The sequence below is a fragment of the Ornithodoros turicata genome, unplaced genomic scaffold, assembly GCF_037126465.1.
Source record: "Ornithodoros turicata isolate Travis unplaced genomic scaffold, ASM3712646v1 Chromosome39, whole genome shotgun sequence".
Classification (NCBI taxonomy): Eukaryota; Metazoa; Arthropoda; class Arachnida; order Ixodida; family Argasidae; genus Ornithodoros; species Ornithodoros turicata.
In genome coordinates, this window is record NW_026999369.1 from 17,571 (window position 1) to 44,179 (window position 26,609).

The 26,609-nt window shown below is 43.3% G+C and overlaps 1 protein-coding gene and 1 long non-coding RNA gene across 2 annotated transcripts; one reads left to right on the forward strand and one right to left on the reverse strand.

Moving 5' to 3' along the window:
- Window positions 1–293: 293 nt before the first annotated feature.
- On the reverse strand, window positions 294–8,654 carry LOC135374030 (uncharacterized). Its single transcript, XM_064607043.1, has 14 exons — window positions 8,522–8,654; window positions 5,808–5,994; window positions 5,583–5,747; window positions 5,430–5,501; window positions 4,741–4,812; window positions 4,608–4,679; window positions 4,339–4,386; window positions 4,212–4,250; window positions 4,057–4,107; window positions 3,788–3,984; window positions 3,465–3,546; window positions 3,193–3,396; window positions 2,447–2,564; window positions 294–1,933 (listed from the first exon to the last, which is right to left on the reverse strand). The coding sequence occupies exons 1-10, from the start codon at window positions 8,540–8,542 to the stop codon at window positions 3,878–3,880; spliced, it is 834 nt and encodes a 277-aa protein (XP_064463113.1). The 5' UTR covers window positions 8,543–8,654; the 3' UTR covers window positions 294–1,933; window positions 2,447–2,564; window positions 3,193–3,396; window positions 3,465–3,546; window positions 3,788–3,877.
- A 4,632-nt stretch (window positions 8,655–13,286) lies between these two features.
- Window positions 13,287–20,076, forward strand: LOC135374023 (uncharacterized). The gene is made up of 3 exons (XR_010416718.1): window positions 13,287–14,212; window positions 14,681–14,894; window positions 15,310–20,076. It is a non-coding gene; the product is annotated as an uncharacterized LOC135374023 (long non-coding RNA).
- The last annotated feature ends 6,533 nt before the right edge of the window (window positions 20,077–26,609 follow it).

Consider the following 26,609-nt stretch of genomic DNA (forward strand, 5'->3'; position numbering starts at 1 on the left):
TTTGGACATTAGGATATCACTGGGAGATCCACGAGACCAGCATTTTGGGCCTCGGTTGAACTTCGCAGGAACGTCCCATTGACGTTGCTTTTAGCACTGCTGACCAACATGAGATGTACATAATTCCTTTCGTTTACTTCAGCGTATACCGTAGTTACAGCTGTTTTAGGCTCTATTTCATATATGTAAATGATTATAATGATAGGGAGGTAAAACTGGCACTGTGTAGAACAGCTGCAGACACATTTATTTACTGCAATTGCAATACTCTTGCATCACCATAGTGACAAATGAAAAATAAGTACACTAAGTACGCTCAGTAAAAATAAAATGTCAGGTTACACATAAAATAGGTGCCTCGCAGTTCAGATAATGGCATTCACTACACGTAAAAATGCTACAAGTTATGCAACAGATGATGTGCATGTGCTGGCAAAATAATCAGAAGAACATTGGTCTCCAAACGCTGCTGTAATGGCACACACTGAGGCACTCCAGTATAATATAGAGAACGTTTCACACAGCTTCTGTGTGCCCTTTATGGGAACGCCAAATTTCCGGCGTACATTTGTGTGAATCCAAGTAAACAAATTGCAAACAGTGCTGCATGTCTGCTACACTGAAAATGGCAAAACATACATGTACAGTGCTCGTTTGCACCTTAGGAAAACAGAAGTGAGTAAAAATGTTGTGTACTCTGCATCAGGTTCGAGAAATATTGAGATAAAAATATATATGTATGCGGCACAAAACAGAGAACCTTCAAACATTGTAACATACATTTGATGGATAGATGTGACAACAAAGAGTGGATATATGTCCGTTCATTAAACAAAGCTGGTTAAGGTGACACTGAATATTAGCAGCAAGTGAACGGTTATCGCTTGTCTGTCTATTTATACGGTGACAATTATAATTCACATGCCATTTGAGAAGAAGTGAAACAAACATTTCACAACTAACGAACCTCGGATACAATACTTGTGGAATGACTATCAGGTACAGCATGTAGACATCAACTACATATTTCAAATGCAAACAAAGAAATATCAAGGTCGAATATGATGTCGGGTTGGCAAGCACCCTGAACAAAATTGCACTTACTTTTCCTTCCAAACAGATTTTTCATTGAAAAATGTGTGATGGCTGCACAGGCACCATTTTTACAGTCTACTCATACCAGGCAGAAACTTTCTACTAGGCAGTATGAATCTACCGAACACTTAATCAACTATGCTTTTTAAGGATTTTAAGGATCCTGATTTCAAACCATATCACCATCTGCCGAGTTCACAGTTACTTAAATTGGACAGAAGTGACAGAGTCAGTGTGTACCTGTGCAGCTGTCACATGTTCAGAAAAAATCTGTTCAGGAAATATACCCTGTATTTGCCTCGAACCCCTCAATCTCAGGCTACTGAGGTACCCTTCAGCTTTTAAGGAAGCACGCAGTCTTAGAGGCAAAGTTAAATTATAAAGCAGCAGTGTACGCTAGTGCATGTAAATGAGATTGCCTCCAGAGCCTTCTTTTAACTCGAACCCAGCTAAAAGTGATGGGCAGCGACAATAACGCAACAATTATCATTGCTCACGGAAAACTTATTACCTGCCCTCTAAAAACTGACGGGAGATAAGAACAAAGATGTCCGCACTGTTGCCATACTTCCCAGGTTAGTTTTGACTCGAGGCAGTGCAGAGAGATCATGTAACTACCTGCAGTACGTGGCAGTACCTGTGCACATGGCTGACTAGAGTGCAACAAAACATCGCATCACAGAGCTTAACGTGCAGAAGCGTCGTATGTACCAATCCAATGAAGTGCTGTGCAGAACCCGGAATCATATGAATGGCAGTTGAATGAGCTGTAGCTTTAGCAGGGGATGAGGTTGACTAGGAGAAAGATGACGGGCCTTCTTTGAGCAGTCAGCTTTAACTGTAACAAATGAATTTTGCATGTCACAAATGGATCAAGCACAAATTGTCAATATGCAAACCGATTGTTATTGGTGATCAGATCCGCATACGAGGCAAAATATCGATCCCGCTTACACTAAACCGGAGCAGTAAAAGGATTCTGAGCTGAAAGACGCAAGTTGGAAGATACTTTACTGGTGAAGTGAGCGCTACGGCACAACAAATGTGCAGTACTGCAATACATGCAGGTTGAAGAAACCTACTTGATTAAAGAAAGTGAAGACGTTCTACATAGAAGTGGTAAAAAGTTATGTGTGCAGCAAAACAAAAGCAGCATGCACAGCAAATCAGAAAGAAAACGAAAAGCATGCACCCTACGTCACTTATCGGCCACCAGGCTTAGCAGGAACAAACAATCTCTGAAAGGTGACCTTACATTCGAAACTGTTATTACTTGTGATAGACTACTTGACTGTCTTTGGCTCATTTTCTTTCCTGTGATAATTATAAAGTCAAATGAAGTATTGATTACCTGCTTTGACCCTTTGATCGTTCTGCTCTTTCCCTTGCATGTCGTAGCCACTGTTTGATTTCCTGCTCGACCTCGTACCTTGTAGTTTGCGACAGCTTTTTGTGGGAGTGGATTGTGCCTATATGAAAACAGGAAACGCAATATGTTGGTGCAAAACAAAATACACATAGACCGAAGCGAAAGTGACAGCTGTGTGGTGCAACGAAACAAATTCTCTGTATGTTTCACAATATCGTACAACAAATGAATTATGCAATATCTGTTCTTACTGGTGCCAGACACACACAAAATCGAAACTGAACAGATTTATTCTAGTTCTATAATTATACTGTAGTCTAAAACAAGTGAAGAAACTGTGCAATCATGTAAGGGGAAATTAAACAGATAGGGGTTTATGAGATTTAAACTGGAAAAGTTAAACTAGGGGAAAACTAAATAGAGGATAGGTTGTTTGGGGTAGGTTGATAGGTCGTCTTTTGTCCGCTAGTCTCGGGCTTTTAAGTTATGGATCTGTACCACCAGGTCGCTTGCTACCTCTCTATCCTCTCGATAGGTTGACGTTTTGACAGCAGCGGTCTTCCACAAGGCTTCCACTTTAAATATAATAAACCCATAATTTCCCTTATACGGTTTCCAAACGTCTTCACTTGTTATAGAAGTATATTCTATCACATCCATCTGTAGTAACCTATATTTACACTTCATTATACTGTAGTCTATGTAGGTAGAAGTACTGGAGCACCTACGCAAAATTATGCTTGGAAGGCACAGGTCCTTGAATGACAACTTGCCCTTCTTCCCTTCCCAGCTGTACTGCTGCCCAAGGTGGTTTGTAAGAACATGCGTCTAGACGAAGATGGCGACGTCTAACGGTGCGAGAGGTAGAAGGGATAGTACCGCACCTCCACCAAATGTTAGGTTGTGGAAGAAGGACGAGTACAGCCGGTGAGCTTGGGTGCAAACGGCAAAAAGGAAGGTTTTAATATATCGCGTGCTTACAGCGCCTGGTGGAACCAACCATCTTCTTCCTCACAATATGCCATTATGCGACGCACTGCAAGCTTTGCTGCATTGCCCCCGAGGAGGGAGAGCTCCAGTATCTGTAAAAGAGAGGTGCACACTCAACACTGCTGTGCTTTGGAAGCTTATCATTTGCTGGCAATGTGGCGGTGGTGATTAAATCTGATGTGAGGACACCTACTACTTTGCCATTATCCATTCTATTATTATTCTATTCTGCCATTATTCTATAATGCCACCAAAAAATCTGAAATTCTGAAGTGTGACACTGTTCTGGGAATGTGTATCAGAAAAAGAAATACCGGAAAATCAGTTACTCACCAGCTGCTTTTGACGTTCCGGTGTAAGTTCCTTCTCAAATAACTGCAGTTCTTCTACAGAGTTCAGTGGACTTTCAAGCAACTTTGGAACCTAAGTAAGGGAAGTCTGTAGAGGCACGAGGCTGGACAAAAGCTCGCTTTGTTGTTGCATTCCAAGACGCAAAATGTTTAGGCTCTTTAGGACCTGTTGTTGGAACTCTAACAAAGAATAGGCATCCAATTAGGTGCTGTAACTACAGTATATCGACTTAAAAATGGAAAAGCAGGTACCGTAATATGGCAATGCCTGATGTCCCCTTGTCATGTGTTTGCTTGAACCACCTGTAATGCAGTGAAGCACGCACACATGCAATAGTGTCCCAATGGCAGCAACAGTGTCACATTTTCACAGCAGCAGTGTCACTTTTACTTCGCCACAATTTTACCTTCAGCTGTTGTACCTGCTGGGGTTTGCATATAGAGGCCTGTCATGACAAAACATGCATTATTCGAGATATGCAAGACTTGCTGCAGCATGCACACTGATCAGTTAGAATAAATTAAGCTAGATACCTTCATCAAGTTCGCAGGTACGCCTGCTGCTTTCAGATGGTACACCACCTGCATAAGAAAACTCAATGCTGTTAATGTGGCGTCCATATATGGTACAAATTTTGCGCAGAATTCCATGACCATAACCAAAGGCAGATATCAAACCATGTCTACTGAGTTCTGGAAGGAGTGTGTTCGGCCCTTCTGTGCTCGCAATATGTGCACATGATAAAAGCAATGAACCACTAAAATGGTAATCAAGAAAATTGCTATGGAAATAGATGGCTTACTGGACAGTACAAATGGCTGCGACTCGCAGATCAATGGTTCTGTGGATCCCGACCTAGGAGGAGATTCTCCCCCTGAAAAGGTGTACATGGCGAGCTTTACCATAATTTATCGGCAATAACCTTGCGAGATTACCTGCATAAGAGATGTTTACGTTCGTACGATGTAGTGAAGGTTCAACGGCAGGATGCTTTGCAACTTGTCGCCCTGCAATTTATATATCATGCAACTGAACATGCTGCATATAACAGTCTGATTTGCGCACTTGGAAGGTATATTCATTAATCTTTTCTGTTCTATTTTGCTATTTGTGCTGTTGGAATTACTGAAGCACGAGTTCAAAAAAACACGTAACGTGACACAAAATTAAAGGGACAGCACAGTACAACATGACTGCCTTCTAACAGCTAACAGACGTCTGCTTTAGGTGTTTGTGGGGGTAGTAGCGCCACATCTCGCGGCGTCACCCAGAAATCCTAGTTCTTTCTTTGCGAGGTCCGGGACTGACTGGCCTCCATTATCTTCTGGGCCATTTTGTCTCTGTGAAAGGCCACGCAGTGCGCAATAGGCACAGAAAACGGGGAAAAAAATGGGATTTCTAGGTCACTCGTCGAGACGTGGCGCCATGGCCCAGGTTGACACCTGAATCTGATATCGGTCAAATAAATTCGATTGTCTTGTGCTGTCCATGTAATTTTCTGTACGCATTGAGTTTTGTGGATTTAAACTAATTCACTCGCGCCCGTGCTTTCCTGGAGGAAGTGAGTTACAAGCGAAACTGTGGCTAGCATATATCTACGCACACCCTGTACTTCTGAATTTACCTGCATGCTGTGAGCCTCCATTGCGCTGTGGTAACTTGGTGGTGGAGCATTGTGTGCCAGGACGTGGTGTAGCTGTAAATAGTATTCAAACAATGTTCATGAATACTTCATTAACTTCCCATCTGTGGCTGTAGCTCAGGACGAACACCTTACCTCTACCAAAGTTGTCTGGTACCCGCGGGAACTGGTCTTCATCATCTTCCTCGTCAGTGTCGATCACTCTTGCACGTCGGATTCTTTTTGACGGAAAGGGGCCGTCGTTCAGGTCGGAGTGGTACTCCGCACGAGGGAGCATTTTTCGTGCATCATTCCAGCTCGCTTGAAGTACAAATTTCTTTTATCGTACCATTTTCGAATGTAAGGAAATATATCACTTACTGAATAAGCCTTTCACTTGGATTTCAAGGTCGTCACAGATGTCTCCAGGAGGAGAAGCTTTTTTCACCATCTTGTCGACAATGTGTGACGGATGGTTTGGCCACTTGCAGCTATTGTTGTGTATCCATGAACAAGGAACAATTCCAACCTCGTCTCGTTCAATGAAATCAACAATGGCGTATGCCATCTACAAGAGACGTTAGCATGTGCATAAACTGTCACACAGTACAAGTTCAAGCCCAAACTGATGGCACTAACATACGTAGACTGCAAGCTACTACTGCAAATGTAACACAGGCATTGCCACCAGATCTTGGCCATTGGGCAGTACGACTAGCTTTCTCACATCACTAAGCGGCCAGACTTTTAAGCATGGATTTTTTGACACAATGTGAATGCCAACAAGAGACGATGAAAACGGCTTCTGATACAAGTCTCGACTTGGAACAAGTTCGCAGCCCACAACACAAAGCTGCCCTGTGTGCCGCATAGTGGCAAAGTTTGCTATTTCAAACATTTGACCATTTCTCATGGCAAACCGATCCGGACCGCTTGTTGTCAGCGTGAATTTATTTGTTACAAATGCGTCGTACTGCGGCAGGGTGCACGATGAAGGTAATGGACCACGACTATGAGCAGATCTGGCACCTTCCCTTCTCGGCTTGGATGACTCCTTGATACGGGCATTCTGTTTCTCACTGAACCTGTTGTAAAGCTGTGCAAGTGTTGACGATGGTTTTCGAAGCTTTCGTTTCAGGAGCTGCATGTTATTTTCGAAATCGAATGCACTGAATGAATCGAGGGGGCCGTGATTCAAAACATCCTGTGCCAAATGCAGAAGGCCATGAACGTTGTATGATACTAGATGGTGTCCATACAACTCCGCGAACTTTCGCACGAAAGTGGAAAGCAATGCAGCAGCGTACCCATTTTCACTTTGGCAAAGTTCGTGCTTTGTGAGAATTAATGTCGCGCAGTGAAGCGTTAGGAAGTTGACATGCAAAGACTGGGGAAGGACACCCTGCAGAATGACTGGCCCTGTGTACAGGAGGAACAGTCTCAACTCCGTTGCCTTCCACCTGTCAATCTCCTCTACAGCCCTTGGCTTCCGAGCAAATTCTCGCGGGGTGTGGTTTTTCAAACTTGAGCATTTTGTGCTCGAAGCATTCCTTAGCGCGGGGCCAAGCCGCACTGACAAGGGGCCTGACAGCCAAAGCAGTATCCTTTTCCTAACTACACCTAGGCACACCAGGTGCATATAATCTAACGGTGCAGTGCTTATTATGTCAATTGGCAGCTGCGTTAAGAGGGAAATGCCACGGTGGTGCTCAGGATCAAGCTGGTTTCTGAATGTGTGATCAGTTCTTAGGGATGACATTTCAGTGGCATAATATGACCGATTCATGTCGTACTGTCCCTCGTCTGTGCACTTGGCACAACCTGAGAAGCCGGAATGCCCCTTTATACAATAAATGTATGAGCGTGCCGGTGCGTCGCATATCATGCTGCTAAACACTACCCGTACCGTACAGCCACGAACAGAAATTCCTTCAGCAAGTAGGATCAGCATCTCATCAACAAATCTGCGCAGGTAATCTGCAGGAGAGGACGGCTTTGATGTTCCCGAATAGGCACCGATGACGAAAGGTGGGATGGTGACAAATTCCTTAATTTTGCATTGAATGGGCCACAGCTCCTTTTTGGAGCTTTTGGAAAGTGGCAACCCATCTATATTAAAAACTAGGGAGACCTCAGCTGGGATATCATTTACCACTTCTAGTATGTTTCTAAGACAAGAAGTGAGGCCAAAGTGAACATACTCTCCTGGCGGTAAGCTTGTTAGATGCTTTGAGCTGCTTCGTGGGGTGTGCAACAACGTGCGAGCATCGCATGGGATGTCGCGGAAGCAGGAGTGCTTGCGAAGGATTTTTAGGAGAAGTGACAACAGGCCCTGTGGGACATTCCCACAGGTCGCCCATGCCCTCAAGTCATCACTTAACTCTGCGGATGTAATATCACTACTGTCACTACTTCCAGTAACGTCTGATTCGTCGGATAGATTGCGTCCGTCCGCAGTCATGGGGGGCGCAGAAACGCAATTTTGCATGAATGTTGCTTATGCGCCGTCCTGACCAGAGCTGCTGCTGGCGACTGCTTCGTACGTGATGTCACCCGAAAAAGCCGCCGAACCTGCGTCGTCCTGACCTGAGCTGGCGACTGCTTCGTACGTCATGTCACCCCAAAAAGCCGCCGAACCCGCGTCGTCCTGACCTGAGCTGCAGCTCGCGACTGCTTCGTACGTGTCGTCAACCGAGGAAGCGGGCGATGCGGCACGACAATTTGTTGATTCTAAGCACTCTAGCTCACATTGCAAAGTTGCAATTATTCCACGGGCTTGCGCGGAAGCCTTACGCTGTAAGTATTTGAGCTTGTGCTTCGGCATCTTGCTGCAGATACGAATGGACGCACCGGACGAAAAACGCTGGTTGCACTTGTCAATGGCAAACAACGTAGCGAACAGCAAGAAAGCAGCAAAACGTAATCTTCCTTGCTAACGTGGCACTCCGCATTTTACAGGTGATAATGTTTAGAGCATATATCAGAGCAAAACGCAAACGCGAGCAGGATTGCAAGTTAGGCCTAGCGTACGTGCAACCGAAAGTTCCACGATCCCATGAAACGGGGCTATACAGAACTGAGAAAGTAGTATTTACATCGTCCCTGCCTTCGTGCATACCAGTGCACCACCTGATGTTCGAAGCAGAAAACCGAGCAAAAGGCAAATGACGAATGTTAACACCACACACGCTTGTACATCATCACAAGCCGTCCCGCTACAACCACTGCTACTTGTCCTGGCTCTGGATACGGAAATAAGGAGAAGCCGGAGAGGCACGCTAGCGTTGAGGGACGCCTAGCGGCGTGACTCGCATCAAATAAATTATGCGTAATATTGTAAAACCTGTCAAACTAATAAAGACGAGAAAATAAGTTAATAATAAGTTAAAATTATTTTACGAATGCGTTGCGCGCTGCCATCGATTACCAACATCAAGCATGAAACTGAACGGACGATAAAGTGCACTCACAAAACTGTTTTATTTGCTACTTTTTCATTATATTGTACTATGTTTCTTTTATTTTTGTCACATGATCATTTTGTACTTCAATATCGCAGCAGGAGAAGCTTCAAACAGCACTTTTTTCTAAATACAGTGCAATGAAACGATTTTTTGACGTGCGATGTTCCGGAGACATCCTAGCGACACACGAAATGAGACAAAGTCAACGTCATTTTGTGGATAACCATTTGACGTCGCGTGGACGTCTGAGACAAATGTGACGTATGAGACCTTTCTGGGACGTCTGTGGGAGGTTTGTGGTTTACTGGGATTCATCGTGCGCTATTCCGGGCTACCTCCGTAGAGCATGATGTTCGGCTATTTTTTCCGATGCGATAGCTCCTGAATATCCCTGTCAATTATCATTAATGTGAGTAAATTAGACACGCTCTTCACATTGGTGGGGTAAAAAAGTGACATTTACTAGGCAAATTTCCGATTTCACTTCGCAAAAATTTACATAATTAAACTTACGTTACACGACATTCACATGAGGAGGTGGCAAAAACCCAGTAAGAACAAATGCCGTTGACCGCATGACTCTAGGTGGTGTAGTTTTTTAATTATAATTCAATGACACGTTTTCTGGGACACCCTGTATAATATACGATAGAACATGTCTTGTAACTAAAAAGTATACCAATTTTAAAGACACCAAAAAGTGAATATGAACCTATCGAAACTTTATGTTCAGCAAAATGCTTGAACCTTCCAAAGTTCAAATATCAAAGAATTCCGCTGAAATCGCTGTAGTTTGTCTTCAATAAAATTTTCCATGATTGCGTGTCCAGGGATCTAGTAGGAAACCAACAGTCTGTCAACAACTGCATCACACCGCACCATCTGTCGAGGACGCATCTAATACGCGCGGTTCCGCTCGCTAATCTGGCGAAGATGGCAGTGGGCATCTGTGACCACTTTCTACGTCGAGAATGTCGAACCTCCTGAACCTAAGTGCGCTAGAATTCCGCATTCGAGAACTGTGGCTCGCACCGAACTTCTATTGGTATGGTAGCATGCCGAAAAGTGTGTGCGTCGCAGCAGATCCCTCGTCTACAGATTTCCCGGAGTCGCTACCGTCCTCACCAGTAGCTTACCGTGCCGGGAACACCGACTGGTTTGTGAAATCTACATGTATCAGGAAGAAGCACTTGTGTAAGGCGAAACAAGCGCTGTTCATTCGTCCTGCAGGTGTTCATGTGGGAAATGCAAGCCCATGGGTACTGCGGACGAGTGTTTGTGCTGCCGAGAGGTAGAGAATGCGCGCGGAAAGCAGACAGACAGCTGCATCACAAAACAACTAATGCCTCGAAATACTGTGCTTTGATACCGAAGTCTCGCAAGTTTATTTTACGTACATCCGGGAAACCGAAGAGCATGACAGCATACGCGGCACCGCCGTGTGATCTTTACGCGCTACTTGAACGGCAAACTGGACCGAAAACCCGCACTTCGGCAGCAAAATCCGTTATATCGCCTATCGGTAATTTATACGATGGATATGAGGAGCTCTGCGAAAGGACAATAAAAATATTGATTTTGATTGAGTTTGAGTTGTTTGAGTTTTGGGCTAAGGTCAATGTAAAAAAAAAAAAAGAAATAATAATCAGAATAGAAATATCTTTCCTGCCTGCGCCGTGCATGCTGTTACGGATGCTTTCCTGTCAGATGTCTATAAGAGCTTTGTACCTGCAGACTTGTAGAAATGTATATATTGATGCCAGCAAATTTTCGTTTCTTGCTTGCTTCAAGTTTGTCTCGTTGCTTCTTCTTTTGAGTCACCGAATATTATAAATATTAGTTTTTTCCTGGACTGTTAAGTAACCTGGGCTCATATCTGTAGTTGTAGATTATATTCATGCCTTGTATATATGAGGAGTGTATACTGTAATTTTCATCAGTGTAGTTCAGCTGAGCTGTTTTCACAACCTTTTATATACTTGTTATTCACCAGGTTTCCAAATGGCAATTAATGTTTGAACCGAAATTGGGATTCAACACATAATTAGCTCTGTTTTGCTAAAATGAGTACTTGTAACTGATTCATTGTCATGTCACCAAATAACATTTGTTAAGAAAGACTTGAGAGCTGCCTTCAAGTATTAGCATCCCTTGATGTCGGTTCAAAGTTAACCATGCAGTATTGGTGTGGGCAATAGTACTAGTACTCAAAAATGATTAAATAATATATTGCGTACGTTGTCTCTTACGGTTATTGAGATGCACTTTTAAAAGTAATTTTGACAGCCCTGCAAAATGAAATTGACTTCAGTGTACACAACAGATGCAACGTAACATTTAATTGAAATATTATATAAGAGCAGAAGCAACATTTTGTGAAACACAAACTATATTTTTCTTCTTTATTGTCCAGGGATTTAGGAGACAGAGTAGGACTTTCTGCCCTCCGGTGTTGTCGTGTACTTGTAAAACCTGAAAGAAAATAAACAAGAGAAGTATAAACAGTTTTGTCTTTCCCTTTTGAATTTAACACGCAAGTTATATTTTACCGTTTGTATGCTATTGTATCCTTTGTTGATAACAGAGTACAAGAATAATAATGCATCACATAGATCCAACAATGACCTGTCATCTTGATGAAGATGAGAACTTTTCTTCAAGTGCGCTAATTGTGACAAAAGAAATGTACAGTGAATGTTGTACAAAAACAGCAAATCTCCGCCGACTAGAATTTTAGATATGTGGCTGGTACCACATCCTGTAGTTCCCGTCCAGAAGTTGGACTACCCGACACTTTTCACCTCATGGCAGGCTGCAGAGGAAAACTATTTGAAGTTATCATCTGTGGCAACAAAAAAATGTGGCACATCAACATAGATGAGGGGCGAACACGGTAGACAGCATGATGGCTGCAAATTCACAATTGAAGATGTATTCAACACAACAAGAAACGGAACGCATGAGTAGAAAAAGGCAGTCCCATGCAACGCGTGGAGAACCAGATTGATCTCTGAGAAGGTACGGTCGGGAGAGCAAGAAAGAGAAAAAACTGTTGTGTCCGAAATAGGGAAACGCTGCAAATTTATGACCAATATGATGTGGTAACCTTGCATGGCTCACTGTAGGTGCGACACACTTTGCATAATTCCAGTAGAACAATTCCAGGCTTCAAAGACAATAAATTTTCGCTGTTTCACTTGGCATTCAGGTGTGATTTCATATGATTTGATATAATTTATTCCGTCATTTAATGCAAGAATACATGTCACGGGCGGCCAAAAAGCAGCACAAAGCTGCTAGGTGTAGATGATGCATCTCTAGAAAATTAATTAATTAGCGTCCCCTTTTCATAACTATACCTCGACAGGAAGTATTCCTGTACCATTCAAAGAAGCTAGTAGTTCTCATCGATCTTTTCTCCTACTGTTGACGTCCAAAGACCTTCTGTCCAACCTGCCCAAAGACTCCAAAAAATGCCACAGTCTCCAACAGGTAACAAGTCTACACTCTTAACTCGGTACCCTTTATTGTAACTTTGAGCAATGTGTAACCTTTATATAAACGTAGATTTCCAAATATCATAGAGGTTACACGTCCGATACCTCTATTTAGAGGTTAAACACGACTTGTAACGTGACACTGGAGGAGCAATAGAGGTTACTTCAGAGTTCAACGGAAATCCAATCGTCGTAACTTATAAATGTACCCTTTATAGGAACGTTGTAGCTTCTAAACGAATTCCGCGTTTGAATTCCCTTCGTTTGTTTTTGTTGTTTCTTTGCAAAGTAACCTGTATAAAAGGCACTGCTCAAAAGTCATTGTGTTCTCGTTCAAGCCTCACATTCAATCATTCAGTACGAGAGCTTCGGATCAGTGTGCGTTACGTTATTGTGTCTCTGCGTCTGTACGAACTGCGGATCGTGTTCAGAATTGTGAAGAAAGCACAAGGTTGAAGTGATGGAACTCTATCAGGGTATTTCTACGGTATGTTCACTACCATACCGTGTAGTTACGTTTTTGCTGGACAGTCTAGGAACACTAATCGCATCACAGTCTGTCTCTTCAACACAGTTCAATGGTTCAACACAGTGTGTGTTACGCCCGCGATTTGCTTAGTCCCTTGTGTTTTACTTTTTGGTTTGCTTCTGATTAACCATAGCCGCGTCGCTGATGTGTCGTTCTGACATATCAGAAAGGAATAGAAATGTTTTCGGCGTACTGGAGAGGAAGTTGCAACAACGTGCAGACTGTAAAGTGTATATCTCAATGGAACTGTGAGAGCCAATCTGTTCAATTCAGCCTCACCGTCATTGTCATAAGCCAGCAGTGGCGCCGCTACATGCTTATAAGCGCGCGCCACGTGCTGTTCTCAGTTCTTTCATCGTATGACGTTCATCATCATACGTCGTTAGTCTGTTGGATCCTCGCTTTAGCTCATTCGGTCCTTCATCACCCAAATTGCTAGGTATATCTTTCCTGACATTTATTCATTGTATGTATCATACCAGAGTGCTAGTAAACTGTCTGTGTGTTATCCAAATGCCGTATTCCTGAATCTTATTTTGAGTTTGGCAGATAGCCAGGGACATCGGGTCCATCACCAGCGCTAACACCTTTCTTCACCCCTTCCCTTGGTCTATCTTGCCTCACATGGCGCGTCGACAGGATACGGCAAGTGATTCTTCAGATTTTTCACTTCTGATTGATACCGTATTAATTTTTGCAAGTACTTTGACTTTGAAGTTTTATGCTTTTGTAGTTCGAAAGGTTGTTGAAAGGTTCGCTTTAGGCCTAGCCTCGTCATTCGAACGCATTGCATAGCATCTTTCGAACAGTTCTATCCCTTCCTAACTTCTAGTTTTTTTGTCACGCATTCAGTTCTTCACTTCAGTTTTTCGTTGCATTTGTGCATTTTTCAGTTGTTCGCAATTTCGAACGCGACGTTGGACGTTCGTTAGGTTCAGCTGGTAACACCTATCTGGAGCATGGTGCAGTATTGTTTCCGTCTCTCGGTTTTCGTTGTGTCTTAACAAATATCGTCTTTTGAGTTTCTTCTTTCATGAAAAGTCCAAAGGTGTTGAGACTTCTTTTGCGTCCAGCACAAGAGTTGTTTGAAGAGTGCGTCTTACGTAATCTCACACTCCCAGAGAACGCTGATCCTCGTCAAGCAGCAATTCTCATCATGGAAGACGTCGAAAGAAGGAAACGTGCATCTACGAGTGGCTATTCCCACCAAAGACGACAACGAGGAATACCAAACATCGGAAGAATCATCAGAAGACGAACATCAGGATGAACAAGTCTCATCAACGAACAGAACAAGTAAGAAGACACCTACCGCGAGTTCCTCTGCTCCGATCACCATCGATCAGTTAGCTGAGATATTAAAACAGGTGGTTTCCACACCAGAGAGGATAGTAACCACCCCCGACCTTAGTCAGACATTGAAGTTCTTTTATGGCCGGCCCAACGATGATTTTCGCGCATGGCTTTCATCAATTGAGGTGTTACGTATCCAGTACGGTTGGGACGATTATACCGCTTTAGCCATTGCAAAGAGTAAGCTTCGTGGTGCGGGCAAGGATTGGGACGATGGATCCGGAAGAAGTTGTGTCACATGATCAATTTGATTATGATCCAGATCTACCAGATTGGAATCGTGATTGTGAAGCCAGTGAGTCCAGAAAAGTGACGAATCTATCTCTGACTACATTCATGCAAAGATCAAAATACTCTGCAAGTGCCCTTATCAGCTCAGAGAACGTAACAAGATTCGTTACATCACCATAGGTCTACAGAGCGAGGCAACGAGGACCAGTCTCACTTCCTACTACATGTCTACTGGATGTGACTGTCTCACTCTGATCAAGCTGGCACGACAGATCGAACCTTCTCAGAAACACCGTGATCCAAACTGGCGTCAACAAGGAGCCGAAGAAGGAACATCAACGTCAGCAATGCTTTTCGTCCACATCACAGCCTAAGTATTCATCTCGGCAAAATGGTGAGAAACATTCTCCTACTTCCACCAAAACATCCGACAAATCAAGCCTAAAATACAAAGACCCAAAGGACTACACCAAACATCAAGACAAAGACAAGAAACACAGCTACACTGCTTCAATAAGACACGACTTACCATCTAGACACCCCGTGAGACCCGTCATTTAGATTATTGTAAACAACACACCGGTCAACGCCCTGGTTGACACAGGTGCAGACATCAAAATTTTAAGAAAACAGGAAGCAGAGCTTTGGGGTATTAACATAAAACCATGGAGTGACTCAGCAATAATCGCCGTCGATAACGAGTCCATGCCGTTCGGCGAAGCCGTCGTGGAACTGAAGTTAGCGAACACAACTGTTTCTCTTCAAGTTGCTGTCGTCACTAACATCATATATCCTTTCATACTTGGTAGCGACTGGTGCACATCTGCCAAGCTTGGAATCACCGTTTGGCCTAATGGACACGTCTCCACCCAGTCACCTCCAAAGTCCCACCAGGAGAAGATCTTCAACAGCATGTTCTTAAAGAAAGACTTCCTCTAGGAACTTTCTCCATCACACGCTGAAGAATTTCAACCCATACAGGAAAGGATCTTCTACAACACTACATCCAAGGATCAAGACACTTCGACAGACATCGAGACATCAAAACTCATCACATCCTTCACGCTTCCAACAACGTGCAAGTAAATAACAACAAAGCCTCGACATCAACGTGTTCATCAACACAACGCAAATCTCCACCAAGGAACTGTCCTTTCCCACTTCTTCCTGGCACCAACATCGTGGCACCCCAGGACGGCCCCAACATCGTGGCATCCCAGGACAAGGTGAAGATACCATCCCGTCAAGCAACATCAGTCTCCGCAAGAACAAGTTCGTCAAACAGTTTTCCGGCGAACAACAGTGTTTGTGAACGTGTTAGTGAATTCCGTAATGTTATCAACCTTCATACAACACAGCCATCACAGGTATGTGAAAATGTCATGGTGCATAACGACGAAAAGGATGAGTCATCTGACCTCTTGCTTGTGAATACCGTACAAGTCAATGACATCATTCCTTTGGATAGGGTTGTTGTACGAGAGTCAGATGCAAAAATTGAAGTACAGCATGCTGAAATCTTGCACTACTTGGACAAACTTAAAGACAAAGTAACCTCACACATAAATGACACAAAGCTTAAGAAACTCCATCATTCTTAAGCACGCGAACGTGTTTTCTAAGCAAAAGTATGACATCGGATTTTGTCCAAAGACCGAACATTGCATCGATCTCTCTGACAGCATTCCTGTTCGCGTAAAGTCTTTCCGCTACTCATGGAATGACAGAAAATTCATCAAGGAAGAAATCGACAACTGGCTTAAATTAGGTCTTGTTCGAAAATCGGAGTCTCATTACGCTTCCCCAGTTTTCGTTGTTGATCAACCATTTCATCCGTCAACACCACGCAGACTTGTTGTTGACTACCGTAAGCTAAATGGGAAAACCGTCAAAAGAGTGTATAGTGTGCCTCGAATTGATGATACTGTTGACAGAGTAGGAAAAAAACAAATACTTTTCCACTATGGACATAAAGAAAGGTTACCTAAACATTAAAATAAGGGAATCTGACCAACATAAGGCAGCTTTCATTACACCTGACGGTCTTTACGAATTCGTTCGAATGCCTTTTGGTCCACACCCGCCACTGGTGCTCCCGCCACTTGGCAAGCAGTAATGGATGAAGCATTTCATTCCCTCAAGTGGAAGGACGTTGTAATTGTCTATTTCGATGACATCTGTATCTACACTTCCACTATAGACGAACATCTCGATGTTCTTGACCAATCTATGTCCATACTGGAGAATTATGGTTTCAAAATCGAGATCAATAATTGTCAGTTCATTCAGACCCATATAAAGTTTCTGGGTTACATTGTATCTCATGAGGGTAAACTGCCACATTCGGAGAGGTCAGCTGCTGTTGACAAATACCCCGATACATTGAACACAATACAAGACGTAAAGAGATGTTTGGGCTTTGCTTCTTATTTTCGCAAATTCATCAAAGGTTTTGCTGAAATTGCGCGACCTCTATCACTCCTCTTGCGAAACAAGCAACAGTCCAAAAGCACTGGCAAAACGAACATTACGTCAGAATGGACACCTACACACACTGAGGCTGTACGTAACCTCAAATCTCCCTTAAAATCACCACCTATTTTGGCTCATTTTGATCCAGACAAAGAAACTCATGTTGATGCTTCAGCGAAACATCTAGGAGCGTTCATCTCACAGAAACACGATGGAAAAGAGCATGTTGTTGAGTATGCCAGCAGAGCAACCAACACAACAGAGGAAAAACTGCATTCAAACATGCTCGAATGCATTGCTCTTCATTGGGCACTCACAGACAAATTTCGTATTTATGTCTATGGGTTGCCTATCGTCCATGTTTGGACAGACAACTACAGTGTCTCCTTAATGACCAATGCACAGCAAATCAATAGAAATTTGCTCGCATGGTTCTCGATCTTCAAGAACTTCCTCTGAAGATACACCATCGTTCTGGAAAAACCAATGTTGTCGCTGATGACTAATTCTCACTGCCGAGAATTCTCATCTCTCCAATCACCAACAGTCAGATCCGTCGTTATTAGAGATTTTTTAAGTCCTCAAAAATCCTAATATTTCTTCTCGCAAAGCTGAGAACATGCGGAATACATTCATGTTGTCAAATGGCATACTCTGCCACAAAACAACTCAACAAAACGGACTGACAAAAACAAGGATTGTCATACCAGAATCTCTTAGGAAAGAGATATTGCTTAAGTTTCATGATAAACGTGGTCACATGAACAAATTCAAGACCAAAGGCAGTATTCTGAGCAAATACTGGTGGTCGTCCATTAATAAGGACGTCAAAGAGTACGTCCAGGGTTGTAACATTTGTCAGCGCTTCAACAGACAAACATCGAAGCCCGTGGGATACTTACATCCTCGACCAATTCCCACACAACCTTTCACCACAAGACCCCTCGATCACATTGGTCCACTTCCGGAAACAGGAAATGGAAACAAGTACATCATTGTATGTGTTGACCACACTACATGCTTTGTAGTAACACAGGCTGTGAAATCAACAGCATCGTCACATATCATACAGTTCAATAAGGAAAAGATCAACACAACTTTTGGTATTCCTATGACAATTGTTTCTGACCAAGGTTCAGGTTTCATGAGTCAGAACATGGAAAAATTCCTAACCACAACAGGAATTGAACACACAACTTCTTGTCCTTATTTCCATCAGGCAAATTATCTCGTGGAAAGATCTGTAGCCACCATAAAGCATATTCTAAAAAAATATTGCTTTGAGATTCCTTCAAAATGGGACCAATACATCGCAAACACCACTTCTTTCATAAACACTTCAAGACAAGGTTCTACTAGATTTTCACCATATTTCCTTCTCTTTGGATTTGAACCTCGTATTGAAAACGAGATTCAGGTTGGTGTAATCGTTGACGATATGTCGCGACTTCAGAACATTGAAATGCTACACGACATACGTGCAGAAGCACGCGAAAACCTAGAAAACGCTCTATCCTCTCAGAAGAGACGTTACGACTACGGTCGAAACCCATATCAGTTCTCTGTGGGTGACTTAGTTTGGATAGAATCCTTTTCAACTTCACCTTTTGATCCCAAGTACAAGGACAAGTTATTTCTACTCATCCCCATGACATTTGTACTGGATGAAAGAATAACAAAAACAGTTTCACAAATGAAACTGTTCAAGGATCAGCCAGATTGGGATCCTAACATTACGTTTCATGATATAGACAGTGACGAGAATGTCTCTGTTCATCAAGACAGTTCTTGAGAATCCGAAGAAACACTTAGTCCACCTTACACGACAAGGTATGGACGCGTCACCAAACAAAGGGTACCATTACATGCGTACGACCTTGTTTGACTTTGTTTCAAAGTACACACATTCCATAGGGACGCCTTGGTGAATGTCGTTCATTCATGGACAGGGGACGCTCTGGTCCGCAAATGAGTTTGTACTACATTGCTTTAAATGTATCCAGTGTCTGCAATATGAATTTTGTTGCGGTCACTTTTCCTTTGCTTTTCACTTTGGGTTACTTCCACATTTCTTAGTTACTCACGCACACAGCCACACTGAAACACACGCTTACATTGTTGCTGTTTAGCATTTCCCTTCTACTGACCTCTTCAGATCAGCTTTCTGCATTTCGAATTTGGTGTCTTAGTTTCGAATTTAGTCACTTCTTCGCACTAGTTCTCTGCATGTAATTAGCATTGCTGTAATTAGCTGTGCTATGTCATGTACTAGACTATCATGTCCAGACTAGACTGTCATGTACTACTACATGTAGAACTTTCTACTTCAATGTTAACAAATTCACAATGTGTTAGAATTAGGAGATTCTACTACTTCCTTTGAGGGTGGATTATTAAACTCTCTTAAACCTAGGTTATGCATTTCAGGACAAAAGATGCTGCATGCTTCTGCCAAGGGCCCTGGCATGAATCATGTTCTCTTTTGTTTTTATCCTGTTTCTGAACAGCTTCGATTTTAAACTGTTAAATTTCTGTATTTCCGCAATTGTAGCGTTTCATTTTTCCTCAGTGTAATAACGAAATGAGGACATTTCATTTTTTGTTAGAGGTGGGCGTGTGAGAGCCAATCTGTTCAATTCGGCCTCACCGTCATTGTCATAAGCCAGCAGTGGCGCCGCTACATGCTTATAAGCGCGCGCCACGTGCTGTTCTCAGTTCTTTCATCGTACGACGTTCATCATCATACGTCGTTAGCTAGTCTGTTCGATCCTCGCTTTGGCTCATTCGACCCTTCATCACCCAAATTGCTAGGTATATCTTTCCTGCCATTTATTCATTGTATGTATCATACCAGAGTGCTAGTAAACTGTCTGTGTGTTATCCAAATGCCGTATTCCTGAATCTTGTTTTGAGTTTGGCAGATAGCCAGGGACATCGGGTCCATCACCAGCGTTAACACCTTTCTTCACTCCTTCCCTTTGTCTATCTTGCCTCACAGAACTGAATGTAGTCCACCACAGCTGAAGTGTTGGTACTATGACGTCCTCGTGCTCTTGCCTCAGCTGTAGTTCCAGGTTTGCCAATTAAATAATACATAGGCTCCAGTTGCAATTATTTCTTTCTTTCATTTGTTGTGCATGTGAATCTGTACATGTAGTGATCACTCGGTTTTCGCCACTGGATGCCTTTGGATGAATTACGTATATTATAGCCATATGTTACGAATGACAGTATGCTTTCTGCACTGATGAGAGCTCATTTTGAGCACCATTTGTTCTGTAGCGTCTGTGAAGAGGCAAGCGTCTTAGAGACAGCCATGCCTTGCGAAACTAACTTTTAAGTCGGTGTGGCGGTTAGGAGGCAGTAACCTCTACAGTCAGTCAGTGATCTGTGTAACGTTTATAGAGGGTATTTCCCATAGGTTACAAGGTAACTTCTGAAATAGAGGGTAAAAAATTTGAAATTTTTACCCTTTACTAGAAGGTACCAGGTTTAGAGTGTAGTGCTTCCACCTGTGGGCTTTGCATACCTGCTTTCAGGTATTACTGTCATATCAACTTCAGTGTCTGGATCACATTCACAAACACACACCCAAAAAGAGTAATTAGAAATGCAGAGCATTTTGAGCATTAATCCTCTATATATTTCTTACATGCAGACTTCATAGTGGTCATAGAGACAGTGCTGCAGTATGCACGGTCGAGTTTGAGTACTTTCGCTTCGTCTCACGGTCCCTCGGCTCGTGAAACACATCTCTGTTAGCGATGGACGTCTTCATACAGCCAGGAACGTAACAACGTGCACCGCCTAACATGATCACTCGGCCATACTCGGTTGTACGAGGTGTGATAGCAACAGCAAGAGAGTAGCTGAGTTGAAAGAAGAAAATCAAGCAGTTTCAAGAGTACTCGAAAAGTCGAAGCGAAGAATAGGTATGTGTGAAGAGGATTTAATTTACATACATGTGGCCTCTACACCAGACGCTGTCACAGTGTGTCTTACTTTAATTTTTGGACACAGAGAACCTACGGGAGCGTCAACCTTCAGCAGTTGTAGCGGATCCAAGAGTAACTGTCATCGTTTGCAACTACATAGCCCCTTTGTCGTCTTATCACGCAGATTAGGTGAGACATCTCTGAAGGAGACAACTCCAAATAGACTCCATAAAGACACGTTCTCAAAGCATAACCGTTATTGTAACACTTGCTAAGCATTTTTTCCTGTGCAAACATTGGTGTTTAGACCGACACTATAGTGACAAGTGTTTTATCTGCGGCAAAGAGAGTTCCTAAATCGGTGGGGCTACAACTTTGGTTTTGCTCTTTACACAGACGTATCGTTTTTGGGGAGACTACTGCATTCCGTTCCCTTGCAGCACACTGCTTACTTCTAATTTGCTTGTTTTTGACAGTTTGAGAAAGGTCTGAGAGTCCTCGTAGACGCTGGGAATATAAAAAGGGTGGACGCTGGCTCAAGAGGAGATGGCACAAATTATGACAGTCAGTTGAATATTTGAATGTTCTTTCCTGCTGCGCCATATGATGCTGCTCATTTTTCTGCAACAATCCGAGAGTTACCAGGTGTTTCATACGGACAGTCCCGACGAGCTGGTAGGGAGAACTCTGCTCGATGGGAAATACAAGGTACACCGAGACAAGCCGGTGAAACCGGCACTTGTGACTGTGCATCGTTCACATGTAACAAGAGTGAATACCAAAATAGATACGTTTTCGGGAACTCCGTCTTCATTGTGCTGCATGCAATGCCGGGCATCTATTCTGATCAGATGTTTCCATGTTCCACTGTGCATGCATCTGGATCATGCTCTGTGCATCTAATGTTGCTTGGTTAAAATATGTTGCCTAAACATATACGTGACATAAACGTGAGATATCGCTTATGAGCTCATATCATCCTGCATTTTACAGCTGATATGTTTCAGTTGTATAAATGCTACTTTGCAAGTTATGCGTACCAAAAGACGGCGCGGATCCCGTGCGCGTCAAAGCAAGTCTCGCCAACATGCTTGCCAATGTGAAATAACATGTATGTTAATTTGTTTGATACATTTTATGAACTTGTATCTACGTCTCTCAGTGTACACTACAGCAGGCATAGTCATATACCATACGAAGTAGCCTATGAGTAAAGCGATGAAGCAGAGTGAATTACAGAGTCAGTACAAGAAATTAAAACGTCATAAAAATTACTAAAACCCGAAAGGGTCCCAAAGGCACCTTTTATAAAGTATAAAGATGGATCAGATAAACTAGCGTTCTAATTTTAAGAAAAAAAAATATAGAATGCCAGTCCCAAATCGCTAAAGAGGGAAAACGGTCACGATCCTCCTCGATCTCAACTACTCAAGCCGCCTTACATAAATGAAAAAAAAAAAAATGATGCATTTCTCTTGTAGCATCTTAGAACTGTGGGATCCCGCCCCCTGAATCCCACCTGGGGTAGAGCCCGACCAGTCTTTCCCCAAACCGCTACATCGAGACACACAGACACAAGTGAACAAACAAACTACATTTCTCAGTCTTGTGTACTTGTACAAAAGAAACCCTTCGTCCAACGATACAGCCACCGTATCAGAACACTGAAGGTAAACAACTACATTCCTCCCCGTAACGCGGCTTCCCTTCTCTTCCTCGATAAGGTGCAACGTCTGTACAGCGCCTCACGAACAAACCGTAGCGCCCCACAGAACGTATCCTTTTTTTGCATGAATCCGTGTGAATTCATTTGAAAGTTTTGTGAAAAGTATCACTATAAGATAGTCATCAATATCAATAACGTAGCTGGTTTTTATTTGTACACCCTGAAGCAGAGTTGACTTGAACACGCCTCCGAACTGCGGAGCGAGAATAGAGCCACTCTAGCGGCGCTTAGGAGGAATAAAAGGGAGTGTGTTTAGACTGTCCCAGTTGTGCTGCCGGAGTGCTCCCATTGTCACGAGCTCATGACTCAGCATTATCCTCAGCGGTGGCAAAGCCCCCTGAGCGATGATGCAAAGGTGCATGCTGGCCAATATCGTGCTGACGGGATGCCGTTATCTCAATGAGACATGCGAAGGTGGTCGCGTTCGCTGAGCGAGAAATTTCAGCATTGTGATAAAACAAATGAAGATACACTCAGTGAACGCGGCTCCCTTCGCGTGTATAATTGAGATAAGGGCATTACATCCGTGCTTCAGCATACACCATTACATAATCGCTGCAAATCGAAACAAACGTCGCAATGATAACTACAGCTGAGGGTAATGTCGAGTCAAGAGCTCGTGGCAAGGTGGACACTCCCTAGCACAAGTGCGACGGTTGAATCACACTTTCCCTTCATTTCTGCTAAGCCACGGTGGGGTGACTCTGTTCCCGTGACCGAAGTATTTCAGTCGAGGTTAAAAAAGACAGACCTAGTATACTTAATTGGTGCACGAAGAACCGTCTCAAGGTAATCGCAGTTAAAACCAATATTATTTAATTTCCCCGTACAACAAATGCTACTACCTTACTGTACATGTCTAGCACTGAAAAAGTCCACTGGTTAGCACTGTTCGTGAGCTTGGGGTTACTTTTGATGTCAAACTGACGTTCCATGATCATGTCGCTGCATTTCGTTCTTCTGCTCTACAGACCCTGGATTAATTAACCTATATGTGCAAAGTTTTTGACATTTCCTGTTTTTGTTTAACTTTACAAAGCATTCGTTTTGCCACAGCTAGAATACGCACCCGTTTCATGGAACGCACTGTGTGTTAATGAGCGTATGAAGCTGTTCAGAAAGGCGCACTGTTCACAACTTTTACCACCGGGTTGTCCTTGGCTTCGAGAGGTTCGACTACTGTAGCCTCTTAAAACACTAAACTCCACCCCATAACATCGCGGCCTTAAATTGCTGATGTCACATTCCTCTACAAATGTGTATATGCCACTGTTGATTCCCCACTCAAGCAAAGCTGCCAACATTTTTTGCTATTCTTGTGGTACTGTAGAGGAGGTGTTGTTCCTCTACATGAGTCCCGAGCGGCGCCAGTGGAACTGAGGCAGGTGCTCCAGGCGCGTGACCATCTTCGTCGTTGTCCACGGCCTGCTACAGTACCCTTCGCAATCCACCATCCTTCTATGTACGTAAAACCTGCCCTTATGACTCACCCGCAGGTTGTCAAATTGTGGTGAACTCTTTTTCTTCCTCATGTGATATTTTTCCTCCCACGCTGCCTTTAAAAGCAGCATTACATAATGCATCTCTTCAATTCAGTTATCTCATCCGACTTGTTTCTTCCCGCAGTCCTCGTTTTTGTTGTCTAGTTACTTTGCTCTCTCCTCTTCATTGTACTCAGCAAATAGGGTCTTGAAACATTACACTTTTGGGGCCTCTTCCCTATCATTTTGTTATCATGTCCATCATACGTTTATCATCTGTATGTATGTTCTTTTAACCTCCCAGTGGATTATTGCCTTCCTGCCAGTTCCTTTATGCCATTAACGTGTGTTGCTGTATTTATGCACATTACTGTATTTTTACAGTACGGCAACACCAAGGCTCTTGCGGTCGTTCTTGGGCTCGATAAACTCATTCATTCATTCACTTAGTTGTAGCTGATGTTGGTCAGAAGCTAGCCACTCATTAATTGTCATTCAAACTAACGTTGTTCATTCAAACGTGGGACGCAGGAGGGTGAGACTTTTTTTCTTTTTCTTTTTCATCACACCCTGATTGTAATATTGTAAATTTTATGGCTCGACCAGTTCTTGGATGTAGAAAACTGAATTATTTCGCTAGAAATAGAGTTATCGAATGTCCACGCTCACAAATTTTCGTTTTTCCAGCGCACAGCAGGGGATTGGAACAAGTTGCCCAAGGAAGCTGTCGTCATTGAAGATTACGACGTCTTTTCTACATGGGTTAATAAGAATGTCCACTCCTGCAAAGGCCCATAACTGGGCCCGCATTATGATAAACAAAGTAGTTGCTCTTAGTCATCGAACGTGATTCGATTTTTGTTTCGCATGACACATGTAAGCCTGCTTGTAGTGAGCCGTGACCTCGTTCACGATTGCCGTTAGTTGTCGTGTGGCATGAGGGCTCGTGTTTGTCCGTTTCTGTATGCTCGGCGGTTTTACGTTCCACCTGAGAGAAATTATAATGTCTTATGTACTCACGGTGGGTCGATGTCTCGTTAAAAGGAATATCAGCCCGCAATACGAGATGGGAGATTTAATGGTACTGTAAAGCAGGACCGATCAAATGACATTTAGTGTGGCTATTCGATAGTCCAAGCCACCAGGAGAAAAACTGCGCAAGTTTCATTGCAATCGACGGTGCGATTAATTAGAAAATTACAATTAAAGATTACGAGCAACGCTGTACTAGGTAATCGAAATGAATCCGTACCCCTGATACATACGGCGGCAACCACATTGCATGCGTATAACACTGGGCCCCACATAACAATCCACCATAAAGTCCGCCCCTGCAATCCACACAACGATCCACATCCACATCTCACGATAAAGGGATACGCGAACTGAAATGGAATGCTGAGCAATTTAAAAAAAATGTGTCAGACGTTCAAGAAGCCAGACGGCGTCGGGACTTGTTTGTTCACAGAGGTCCACAGAGAGAGTTTGTTCATTCGAAAGAGGCCGCGAACAGAATGAGCGCGCAGGCGCAGCAGAGAAGTAGGGAGAGCCTCCATCGAACCCTATCTTAAATCGGATTAAATTTCATGCCGGAAATGTCATTAATTTTCTTGAATGCATTTGACGCACTGTGTTACTTTTTTCTGTGTTAATACTTCTGCTAAATTTTGTGCTGCATGATGGCTAATTGGAGAAGTTTACCCACCATCGCTGGATGTATTGACCAACGATAAATCTTACAAGAGCGGACACAAGAAGCGGAAAGATCGCGGAAAGCTATTTCCGTTACTTTGATTTGGTAGGGCGCCAATTACATTTGGCACTTTGCGGCCACGCTAGTTTCACGCTATAGTTGAATAATGCAGTGCGCCATAGCGTGTAGCGACATTCCGTTATTTTCCGTTGCGGGCGAAATAGTGCCGGCATTAAACTCGGGGCTTACCAGCGGTATGTCCGAATGGGTAAAAGCATTCGTTCGTTTGGTGTAGTCAAGGTCGTGCTGAACATATTGACGTGGAGGACTCGAATCCTACCATTTGCTGTGTTCTCTGATGTTTAGCCTGTGCTTTCGAGCAGAGTTTTGAGATGTCGGCGCAGCTCCCAAGTTGACCAGGGTGTCTACTAATCGTCCTGTGGTCCTCTCTTTCCTGATGCCCTATCTCCACCTTTCGACAATAGTACGCCGCTCATAGCCACGGTTGCTTAGCGAAGCTAACACAGAATAATATCTAAAAAAAAACTTAAGAGGGACGACAGAGGCTTAACGACATGTCTTATCCCGTGACATGCACGTGACAAAGGACGTGCATGCATGGCACACAGTGTTGAAACTTTTCTATTCTGCAGAGTTCAGAATAAAGACACTCTAGGTTTCTTAAGTTTTTCCCCTATCTCTGGGCCGCTCCGTAGAAGGAACGTCGCATTCTTACCTTCCTCGTACACTTCCTCCGGACGCGCTGCCGGAGAACGCCAGTGCATCCGCTCCTTTGTCAGAG

What these genes read in the sequence shown, in the direction of transcription:
- LOC135374030 (XM_064607043.1), bottom strand. Translation starts at nt 8,542, where the DNA reads ATGCACGAAGGCAGGGACGAT. An exon ending in CCAAGTGAAAGGCTTATTCA is followed by an intron (nt 5,748 to 5,807) that starts GTAAGTGATATA and finishes TTGTACTTCAAG; the next exon opens with CGAGCTGGAATGATGCACGA. An exon ending in AGCAGGTACAACAGCTGAAG is followed by an intron (nt 4,108 to 4,211) that starts GTAAAATTGTGG and finishes ACTGCATTACAG; the next exon opens with GTGGTTCAAGCAAACACATG.